Raw genomic sequence first — 12,145 nt, forward strand, 5'->3', positions numbered from 1 at the left:
TCCTGTGTGAGCTACTGGTTGGGACCTACTCTGTCATCAGTCTCTAACATGGGTCATAAAACAAGCTGCATCTATCTGTAGTATACAGGTCCTTCTCAAAAAATTAGCATATTGTGATGAAGTTTATTATTTTCCATAATGTCATGATGAAAATTTAACATTCATATATTTTAGATTCATTGCACACTAACTGAAATATTTCAGGTCTTTTATTGTCTTAATACGGATGATTTTGGCATACAGCTCATGAAAACCCTAAATTCCTATCTCACACAATTAGCATATTTCATCCGACCAATAAAAGAAAAGTGTTTTTAATACAAAAAACGTCAACCTTCAAATAATCATGTACAGTTATGCACTCAATACTTGGTCGGGAATCCTTTGGCAGAAATGACTGCTTCAATGCGGCGTGGCATGGAGGCAATCAGCCTGTGGCACTGCTGAGGTCTTATGGAGGCCCAGGATGCTTCGATAGCGGCCTTTAGCTCATCCAGAGTGTTGGGTCTTGAGTCTCTCAACGTTCTCTTCACAATATCCCACAGATTCTCTATGGGGTTCAGGTCAGGAGAGTTGGCAGGCCAATTGAGCACAGTGATACCATGGTCAGTAAACCATTTACCAGTGGTTTTGGCACTGTGAGCAGGTGCCAGGTCGTGCTGAAAAATGAAATCTTCATCTCCATAAAGCTTTTCAGCAGATGGAAGCATGAAGTGCTCCAAAATCTCCTGATAGCTAGCTGCATTGACCCTGCCCTTGATAAAACACAGTGGACCAACACCAGCAGCTGACACGGCACCCCAGACCATCACTGACTGTCGGTACTTGACACTGGACTTCTGGCATTTTGGCATTTCCTTCTCCCCAGTCTTCCTCCAGACTCTGGCACCTTGATTTCCGAATGACATGCAGAATTTGCTTTCATCCGAAAAAAGTACTTTGGACCACTGAGCAACAGTCCAGTGCTGCTTCTCTGTAGCCCAGGTCAGGCGCTTCTGCCGCTGTTTCTGGTTCAAAAGTGGCTTGACCTGGGGAATGCGGCACCTGTAGCCCATTTCCTGCACACGCCTGTGCACGGTGGCTCTGGATGTTTCTACTCCAGACTCAGTCCACTGCTTCCGCAGGTCCCCCAAGGTCTGGAATCGGCCCTTCTCCACAATCTTCCTCAGGGTCCGGTCACCTCTTCTCGTTGTGCAGCGTTTTCTGCCACTTTTTCCTTCCCACAGACTTCCCACTGAGGTGCCTTGATACAGCACTCTGGGAACAGCCTATTCGTTCAGAAATTTCTTTCTGTGTCTTACCCTCTTGCTTGAGGGTGTCAATAGTGGCCTTCTGGACAGCAGTCAGGTCGGCAGTCTTACCCATGATTGGGGTTTTGAGTGATGAACCAGGCTGGAGTTTTAAAGGCCTCAGGAATCTTTTGCAGGTGTTTAGAGTTAACTTGTTGATTCAGATGATTAGGTTCATAGCTCGTTTAGAGACCCTATTAATGATATGCTAATTTTGTGAGATAGGAATTTTGGGTTTTTATGAGCTGTATGCCAAAATCATCCATATTAAGACAATAAAAGACCTGAAATATTTCAGTTAGTGTGCAATGAATCTAAAATATATGAATGTTACATTTTCATCATGACATTATGGAAAATAAGGAACTTTATCACAATATGCTAATTTTTTGAGAAGGACCTGTAGTTGGACCAAGAAGAGCTTATAAGTGCTTGTTTGTCCATAGCTGCCCTAATATACACTGTTGATCAAAATCAGAACTGGGTGGATATTACAAGTACTCCTTCTGTGCTGCTGGATGAGAACTGGGTTGTAAGCAGAGCTTCAAAAGGTAAAAAGAAGAAACGGCAGCAAGAGACAGAACTAATATAGAAAGGCCAAATATTGAAAACTGTATTTGTACTCTAACAGGCTGCTAATCAGTTGTTCAAAACCTTAAGATCATAGCCTTAAAAAGGGTAAATCTGCACATAAATCTGTAGTTTTCCGTCATTAATGACGCTGCCATGATCTCCTTAGGGCAAAGGCAAAAAGGCATTCTGTGATTGAACATGGTACGATTGCTGCGCTTCATAAAAGCAAGGCCTCTCAGTGAGCCAATTAAAAAAGAAAACCAAGTGGTAGATCTGAAGAATTTCACCTGCACTGAGCCAGAGGGTCCGGTTAGATTTCAATGAAGACACAGACAGATTCTTGACGCAAATTAATTCTCTTAATTATATGCAGGTTTAATGCAGCCCGTTAACTAGAAGACAGTATCTGCCAGCAAAGGGCACGAAGAACACAAAATGTCTTCAAAAGCCACAAACTGACCTGTTTGCACTTTACAGGGGAGCATTTGGGAAGGGATACTGAAAGGTGGATCACTACAATGTGTTCCAACATTCTTGGCATGATAAGCAGATCCCACTGGAGATGTTTTCTTGGAAACACAGCAGAGGAGCCTCCATCATTATCTTGGAACTTTTTCTTTCAATGGAACAATGTAGCTTGAGGTTTTGCAGGGGCATCAAACCACAGCTGGTTATTTGGAGATGTTGCAGCGGCCTTGACTGCAGCTCCTTGTTGTGCAGTGAGACAGGAAAACACCCCAGGTCACAAAGCCTGTCTGACATGATGGGGTTTGAGGGCGGACCAAAGTGCAGACGAGCTGGGCAGCAGCATGTTGTAAAAAATTTGAGCTTTATTTCCAGATGTTTTCAAAAGAAACCAAACAAGGCACTGCAGATACAAACAAAGTCCTGATCCAAAAACTTACAAGAGGTTCTGCAGGCACATGGAAAAAACTCAGCACGAAGAGAACAGGGTATGACAAACACAAGGAACCAGCAACAAACAATGACACAAAACCAACTGATATACTGAGGAATAACAAAGGGCAGGTAATCAGAGAAAACAGGGAACAGGTGCGACAAGGAGGCAGAACAAATACAAAGACTGAGGATGAGCAAAGTAACTAATAAACAGCAACACAGACCAAGCAAACCTATAGACAAAGATAAATAATCAAATGGGGAATAAGAAAACTAGAATAATCATGAACTAAAGTAAACAGAGAAACTAGAGGGAACAAAGGAACAACAATAACAACCTGAGAACAAACAAAGAACCCATAAAGAAAACCTGAATACAAACCTAACCACACTGAGTGAATTAACTGGAAAGGAAACAGAAAATAAACTAGTAAACAAGAAGAGTGCAAAGGAACAAATAATAAAACACAATTAAACGCAAAGATACTAAAGAGAAATAAAACTAGAGAATCCAGGGAAGACCAAGAACTATAATAATTACAATAATAATAATAATAAACCATACATAGTAATAAGAAAACAACCATAAAAGAACTTAAGAAGTAAACACTAGGAGGCGGAAGAGGGAGAAAAGAAAACATGATACAAAAACCAAAATAGAAACATCTAAGCAAAATAAACCATCACAAGAAACCATAAAACAAAGTCCAAAATGTCACTCCGTGACACTGTCTGGCAAAGAGCTTCTCCAGGAGAACAATGTTGACAGTTAGATAGCAAAAATGGACATCAGACCCGATTGTAGATGCTATTTGACAATTTTTGTTTGGTTTTGAGTTCTGTGAACTTTAGACATAACATGTTTCTTGTAGAACACAAATACACATTTTGTACCATTTCACTTGATATATTTAAGGATCTACACCTGGCATTTATTCATAACTAGACATTTTTTTTTTTACCTTTTAACCAAAACTCTAGTTTACTGTATTCATTTCTGTTCTTTATTATTTGGAGAACCATTTTAGGTGACCTCATGAAGCTCATCAAGAGAATGTCCAAACTGTGCAAAGCTGTAATGAATGCAAAGGATTTGCTTTTATGTCTTAGATTTAAAGAAATAAAGAAGGAATAGAAGGAGGAAATATAGAAGGAATAAAACATGTCTTGGGTTATTTCTAACACAGAACTCCAAAGTATACATAATAAACATTTGCTTCATAGTTTTGGTGTCTTCTCTATGTATCTACAATGTAGAAAGTAAGAAAATTAAGGAAACGCAACTGAATGACAAAGGAGTGTAAATAAGAGGAGACCCCCAGAAACACAGATAGGAGACCACGTGGGGAGTGACAGTCGCATTTCCTCCCCTTATGTTCGTCTTTCGTGTTTGGCCCTCCTAAAAAGGCCCCATTTTAGTTTAAATGCGCAGGTGAAAAGCAGAGGGGCCGCCCTGCGGAGCTGTTTAGCTTCCGCGTTTCCTGGCTGCTGCCGCCCAATAAGAGAGAACGGCTCTGAAATGTAACTGAAAGAGAAAGTAAAAAGAAAAAGGCTCAGGGAAGTCCACTCCATAATCCTGCTTTTCTCATTCAGCGGCAGCGCTGGCATGCTGTTTCCTTCCTGCTGACTCCTAAAAACTCCAGATTTCTCGACCATCCACCTCCACGCAGGTCATTTCAGGCCCCCGCTGAGTTCATCTGAGGTGAGACCGGAGGAGGAAAATGTCCCGCGGCTCCAACGCTGGTTTTGACCGACACATCACCATTTTTTCACCTGAGGGCCGACTCTACCAAGTCGGTAAGGTCCCGTCACCGGTGTTTGCGCCGACACTAACACCTGTGTCTGGTTGCAGTATGTCAGACAGATACTGTCGTGGCTGCGCTTCGCGATAAAGTCGCTGTTAACTGTTAATAACACAGAAACACGGCGAATCTGTTAGCTAGCCCGGGTCAGAATGCTGTTAGCATCTAACTTTTACTCGTTGCTTCATCATGAAGTTGGCGCAGATTTGTTTAAAAAGGCTCATTTAACCCTAAAGTTATTGTCGGCACCTATAACTTTAAATGTGTCGTTTAAAATAGTTTAATTTCGCATAAAAGCACATTGGTTGCCAGGTTTGCTTGCCGGACATCTCGGTATGGAGGCTTCAGTCAGCCCAGGAACCAGAGGCTGACGCGTCTGTGAGCCTAAACGACGTTTCACGTACGACCTCCTGACCCATAGTTCATCTAAATACATAACTTTACCTGTTCAGATCTGGCAACCACACAGAACCTGGTCGGGATAAAATAATTGTTCAGCTTCAACTTGGGATGCTCTGTTTTGTTCTCTCGCTTACTTATAGAATTTACTTTTAGTATTTCCAAAGCACACAAATGAGAGCATAAAAACATCTATGCTGCTAATTATTTATCTTACATACGGTGCTTTTAAAAATATTCACACCCCTTCAAAATCATTCATGGTCTTAATTATAATGGGGTTTTTTTTTCTGAAAAGTGTGGTGTGCATTTGTATTTAGAACCCTCCATTTTAAAACCCTTAAATAAAATCCAAACAATATGTGTGGTGGAAAAACGAACATTTCACATCGCCTTGAACACATCGTCCCCACAGTGAAACACAGTGGTGGCAAGATTATGCTGTGCAGATGTGTTTCTACAGCAGGGAAAAAGGGCAGCGTTTCTTGGAACATGGATGGAGCTTAATACAGGACAAAACCTGTTAGAGGCTGAAATCAACAACCTTAGAATGGCCTAGTCAAAGTCCAGATCTTAATCCTGTCCTTGAATCTGTGGCAAGATTTGAAATTTCAACGACTTTGTGTTGATCTGTCAAACCAAGTGTGTATGAATACTTTCACAAAAGCATATCTTAAAATTTGGAATATCTCGTACTCATACTCGTACTCGTCGTCTTCCGCTTATCCGGGACCGGGTCGCGGGGGCAGCAGACTCAGCAGAGACGCCCAGACGTCCCTCTCTCCAAACACCTCCTCCAGTTCCTCCAGGGGGAGCCCAAGGCGTTCCCAGGCCAGCCGAGAGACATAGTCCCTCCAGCGTGTCCTGGGCTGTCCCCTGGGCCTCCTCCCCGTGGGACGTGCCTGGAACACCTCCCAAGGAAGGTGTCCAGGAGGCATCCGGTATAGATGCCCAAGCCACCTCAACTGGCTCCTCTCGATGTGGAGGAGCAGCAGCTCTACTCCGAGCTCCTCCTGAATGGCCGAGCTCCTCACCCTATCTCTAAGGGAGCCACCCTACGGAGGAAGCTCATTTCAGCCGCTTGTATCCGGGATCTTGTTCTTTCAGTCATGACCCAAAGTTCATGGCCATAGGTGAGGGTAGGAACGTAGACCGACCGGTAAATTGAGAGCTTCGCTTTTCGGCTCAGCTCTCTCTTCACGACAACGGACCGGCACAGCGCCCCCATTACTGTGGCAGCCGCACCGATCCGTCTGTCGATCTCCCGCTCCATTCTTCCCTCACTCGTGAACAAGACCCCGAGATACTTAAACTCCTCCACTTGAGGCAGGAACTCCCCTCCAACCTGAAGAGGACAAGCCACCCTTTTCCGGTCTAAATTTCTTAAATAAACCACTCAACACCATTTTGGTTATATTACAGCAAAACACAACTAATGCAAAGCCTGCTATAGAGACACACACTTCCAAATCTAACACCAGTAACCAATAAAGCACCAGTTAGCTGAAATTAGACAGTCATTTGGGTTTGTATATGTCAAAGTGCTTTAGTGTTTCAGAAAACCAGAATTGGCAGGTCAGAGCTGAAAGGAAATAACTATCCGCCCGCAGAAAGCCTGATAGTCTCCTAGTGAAGAACCTTCAAAACAACTGCCACCATGCTCAGGTCCGGCCGTCTAAGCAAGTCCACCCTGATCTGTAAGATGCTGACAGAAGTCCCCCCAAAAAACCCTAAAACAATATAACCAGACCTACAGCTGCCCATTGCTCTGTTGCTACAAAAGAGCAAGCCGGTGCAGTCAGCATGAGACCATCAGGTTTAACTTTCATGAGAGGTCTGCAAGGAGGAAACCTTTGTAGGACTTCTGCAATGCAGAAGACGTGTTTGACATAAACCAGATACAGCGTTCCAGGAGAAGAAGCTCACACCACGCATGGAGGTGGAAGTGTCATGGTTTGGGGATGATTTGCTGCAGCAGGGCCTGTCCAGGTCACCATCACATAATCCTCTATGAATTTGACCACATATCAGAGGAGGATTGAGAAAAATGTGAGACCAAGACCCTTCAACGTGACAATGACCCAAAAAATACCAGTGAGTCCACCATGGATCGGCTGACTATCGGCTGAAAATGATAAAATGTGAAGTCGTGGGCAGAATCAAAGTCCAGGTTTTGATGTCATTGAGATGCTGTGGGGGCAGTTCACGTCAAACCCCTCAGACATCTCAAAGCTGAAAGGAAGGAGTTAGGCAAACGTTCCTCAGACTGATGACAGAAACTGTTAGATGTCTACAAGACTGAAGTTATTTCAGCCGACGCCTGCTTTTCTCAGCTATCGACACCCTTTTTAATGAATCAAACTGGGTCGATTTGTATTTTCTGAAGTGCAAATAAATCACTTTCTTATTGGTAGAAAAAACTGATGAGAGATCTACTGTAAATGTGAACAGTTCCTAATAAACAAATGAATATTTACTGGGGTGTTCTAATTTATTCACATGACTGTACCTGGAAAATTCAGACGTGGAGTGGTTTGGATTTGTAAAATGGAAAATGTGTACAAACCCTGTTTACTTTCCTCATACTGTGTCCTTGTGTGATTCCATGCAGAGTATGCCTTCAAAGCCATCTCTCAGAGTGGGCTGACATCTGTCGGAGTCAGAGGGGCGGACAGTGTCGTGGTGGTCTCGCAAAAGAAAGTACCGGTAGGATATCGGACCCGAATTCACACAGGATGTGTGGATGAGTTAGAGCCAGTGAAGCTAAAACAGTACTCAAGTCAGCAAAAAGCTGGAACAAGACACTAGTCTATGAAGCAGATGCTACCACAAACAGGCTGACACTCACATTACCACGCCACTCAACCATCTTCTGCTCATTCAATTCTGACTTCTGTAGATTATCCAGCCTACTCTTTCTTTAGCAGTGATGCATCTGTCTGCACCTACAGAGGAATGACCTGAATAAAGTGGGTTTAACTGCTGTGCTCTGACTGTAGGACAAGCTGCTGGACTCCTCCACTGTGACCAACATGTTCCATCTAACCCCTCGCATTGGCTGTGTGATGACGGGCCACAACGGTGTGTATCACCCAGCATGCACCGCTATGTCTGCGATAGAGCTGAGAACAAGTCTAACACCACGGGACATTTAGTTCATATATCAGTTAGATTTCCCAGTGATCTTCTGCGCTACTGAAGTTGAATCCATTTTTATTTTAAAGATGTGAGGTTGAACGGCCAAGCTTGTTGTTTTTTTTTGCAGCGGACAGCCGCTCACAGGTTCACCGGGCCCGGGTGGAGGCTGGAGAATGGAAATATAAGTTTGGCTATGACATCACGGCGGACGTGTTGTGTCGCAGGCTGGCTGATATTTCCCAGGTGTACACACAAAACGCAGAGATGAGGCCACTAGGCTGCTGTGAGTGAAGGCTTTTATTTCTCCTCAAGCTGCGTTATCTAGAAAAATCCCTCCGGTCCCTTTGTTGTGTTTCTAAAATCGTCTCTCTGTCCTCTCACACACTCTAGGTATGATCCTGGTGGCTATTGACCCCCAGCTCGGCCCCGTCCTGTATAAATGTGACCCGGCAGGGTACTACTGCGGCTTCAGAGCCACTGCGGTTGGGGCCAAACAGACAGAGGCCAACAGCTACTTAGAGAAGAAACTCAAGAAGAAGCCAGAATTGAGCCACGACAGGGCTGTGCAGGTACGCATGAGAGAGCGACAGTCTGAGATCAACCCGGACAGTTCGCCGGTCCATCACTTCACGGGTCTTACATCAGGACAAGTTGCTCTTTGTTCTTGCTTCATATATGCCCTCAGAACACACACAGTGGTGCAGTTTCTATCACTCTGCAGCAGACCCAGACAGACAGAACTTTTCTTCATGCTTTATTTATTTTGACTTCTTCCAAATAATTTCCAGTGTTTTCATCTCAACATTTTCATGGCTTTGTTTGGTGTGGTTTTAATGGTGTTGCTTGTTGCAGATGGCTATATCCTGTCTGTCCTCTGTGCTGTCGTTGGACTTCAAAGCCACAGAGCTGGAGGTCGGGGTAGTGACCAAAGACAAACCTAAGTTCAGGTAACTGACGCTTTGCTTTAATGGAGAATCCCTGTAAAAAAAAACAACAACAAAAAACGGACTGACCCGGTTCGAGTTCTCATTTCTGAAACCTTTAGGCTGACTTACAAAAGTTCTCCTTGAACATTTTCACATTTTGTCACATTTTGATCAGAAATGTGACGTATTTTATTGGGATTTTCTGTGATAGATCAACACAGAATAGTGCACTAGTTGACTTTTACAAATAAAAGTCAAAAAAGGTGACCTGCATTTGTATTCAGCCCCCCTCAGTGAATACTTAGTGAGTTAGTTTATGTCCCTACAGGCTGAAGTGTCTGCCTGTACGTCTGAAGCTCAGTCGGATTGGATGGAAAGCATCTGTAGACGTCTGTTTTGTCCTACCACAGATTTTGAGACATTTTAACATATGTACCCTGATCTAAACCATTGCATCGTAGCTCTGGCTGAATGTTTAGGGTTGTTCTGCTAGAAGGTGAACCTCTGTCCCAGTCTTGTTCAGCCTCTAACAGGCTTTCTTCCCGTATTCAGCCCCATCCACCTTCCAGTCAACTTTGACCAGTTTCCCAGTCCCGACTTAAGAAAGGCATCCCCATAGCATGATACTGCCACTATGTTTAAATGTGGCCATGGTCCGTGGTTTGTTCAGAGTGATATGCAATGTTAGTTTTCCAGCAGATTAAGTGTTTTGCTCTTTAGGCCAGTATGTTCTATTATGGTCTCCTCAGACCCAAACCCCTTCTTCCACATGTTTGTTGTGTCTCCTACATGGCAAACTGCAAACTAAATTTATTATGGCTTTCTTTCAACAATGCTTCTCTTGTTGCTCCACAGATTTGTGCAGCACACAGCTAACAGTCGTGCACTCTCACCTGAGATATTGTTTCATAACCTCACCCTGCGTTAAAGTTCTCCACATTGTTTTCTCTGACCTGCCTGCTGTGTTCCTTGGTTTTCATGGCACTGGTTGTTCTCTAATGTTCTCTAACAAACCTCTGAGGCCTTCACAGAACAGCTGGAGTTCAACAGAGGTCAGATTACACACAGGTCAACTCTGTTAACTAATTAGGTGACTAACTTAAGGCTACGGTTGAGCAGCATGAAAATTAGAATTTAGTTTAAAAGGCAAATATTGGAAACGTGTGGCGTCACATCTTAATTAGCCATCTAATTAACATCTGCAAAGGTTTCCTGAGCCTCTAAATGGTCTCAGTCTAGATGACTAGCTACACAGTCATGGGGAAGACTGCTGACTGGACAGATATCCAGAAGACAGTCACTGACACCCTCCATAAGAAGGGTAAGCCACGAAGTCATTGCTAAAGAAGCTGGTTGCTCACAGAGTGCTGTAGCTGGGCATATTCATAGACGGTTGACTGGAAGGAAAACGTGTTATGGGAAAAGATGTACCAGAAACAGTTAGAACTGCAGCATTGAGAGGATTGTGAAACAACATCCATTCAAGAATTTGTACGAGCTTCACAAGGAGTGGACTGAGGCTGGAGTGAGTGCATCAAGAACCACTATGCAGATGGATCCTTCTCATGGACTATAAGCATCACATTCCTCGTGTCAAGCTACTCCTGAACCAGAAACTGGCATATTGCTCACTGGTCCAAAGTTCTCTTTTCAGATTAAAATAAAGTTTAGATTTGAATTGGAAATCAAGGTCCCAGAGTCTGGAGGGAGAGTGGAGAGGCACAGAATCCATGTTGCTTGACGTCCAGTATGAAGTTTCTACATTCGGTGATGATTTGGGGTGCCCTGTCATCTGCTGGTGTTGGTCCACTGGACGTCCACAGTGAACTTATCCATTAGCCACGAAGCATTAGAGCACTTTAGGCTTCCTTCTGCTTACAGGTTTTATGGAGATGCTGATTTCCAGCAGGGCTTGGTACTGGTCCACACTGCCAAAGGTACCAAAGCTAGTCCAATGACCATGGTCACCATGGTGCTTGATTGATCAGCAAACTGGCCTGACCAGGACCATCATGGAGAATCTATTGAGTATTGTCTAGAGGAAGATGAAGGACACCAGAGCCAACAAGGCAGATGACCTGCAGGTCACTATTAAAGCAACCTGAGCTTCCACTACAGCTCAGCAGAACCACAGGCTGATTGCCTCCATGCCACGCCGCATTGATGCAGTAATTCATGCTAAAGGAGCCCCAACCAAGTATTGAGTGCATGGAAACCTGCCTTTCAGAAGCCTGACATTCCTGTTTTAAATATTCTTTTTATTGATTTTTCGAGGCACTGAATCTGTAAGCCATAATTATCAAAATTACAAGAAACCAAGGCTTGACATGTTTCACTCTGTGTAATACATCTATATAATATATGAGTGCACTTAATGTTTTTAACGATATTCTAATTGTTTGAGGTGTACTGTTCACTTCATAATTATGTGCCGCTATCTGCTGGTTTATCAAAGAAAGAGGTTTTAACGTGACCAAATGTGGAAAACTACCCAAGGAAGGCTCTGTATTTCCCATATTTCAGTGTGTTTTATCTTCTCCATTCTGTAGGACCCTGACAGAGGCTGAGATTGAAGTCCACCTTGTTGCCATAGCAGAGCGAGAGTAGAGGCACCTTCACAGATGTTATCAGCGATTCTTCACAGCATTTCATGTTCAGCGTACCTGCCCTGCTGACCACAATCTGAGGACAAAGAAGAACAGTCTTCCCTCTGTCCCAAAACTTGGATCATGTGCATCTGATAATGAAACGATGTTATAAAGGGTTGATCGATGCAGGTTAGATTGGCTGTGATTTAGCTGACATCTCCGTTGAGGTTGTAAAAATAAAATCCACAGTAACACTCCCATCATTTGGACAGCTTGTCTGGTCCTGCATCTTTTTACTCTTCTAAATTCTTCAGGCAACCAGGGGACTTTTTTCCACCTTTGTAACAACACTTCATAATAAAACCGGCTGGATAGCTGACCAAATTGTGTCCTGTGTTTCTTTGATCATTAAGACGCATTAATGGAAAGGTCAATTATAAAAATAGGGAAAATGTCCTGATGAATTAAAATATGTAATGTTTGTAGTGTATCCTAAAGTCAACCTGCTGGTGAAGGCATGAACCAAACAA

The 12,145-nt window shown here is 43.5% G+C and overlaps 1 protein-coding gene across 1 annotated transcript; it reads left to right on the plus strand.

Annotated features, from left to right (window-relative positions):
- Positions 1-4,135: 4,135 nt before the first annotated feature.
- psma6l (proteasome 20S subunit alpha 6, like) lies at positions 4,136-11,999 on the plus strand. Its single transcript, XM_047390650.1, has 7 exons — positions 4,136-4,559; positions 7,575-7,669; positions 7,963-8,044; positions 8,229-8,384; positions 8,492-8,670; positions 8,954-9,048; positions 11,577-11,999. Exons 1-7 carry the CDS (start codon positions 4,484-4,486, stop codon positions 11,632-11,634), a joined length of 741 nt encoding a protein of 246 aa, XP_047246606.1. The 5' UTR covers positions 4,136-4,483; the 3' UTR covers positions 11,635-11,999.
- The last annotated feature ends 146 nt before the right edge of the window (positions 12,000-12,145 follow it).

This window comes from Girardinichthys multiradiatus, chromosome 18 (genome assembly GCF_021462225.1).
Source record: "Girardinichthys multiradiatus isolate DD_20200921_A chromosome 18, DD_fGirMul_XY1, whole genome shotgun sequence".
Classification (NCBI taxonomy): Eukaryota; Metazoa; Chordata; class Actinopteri; order Cyprinodontiformes; family Goodeidae; genus Girardinichthys; species Girardinichthys multiradiatus.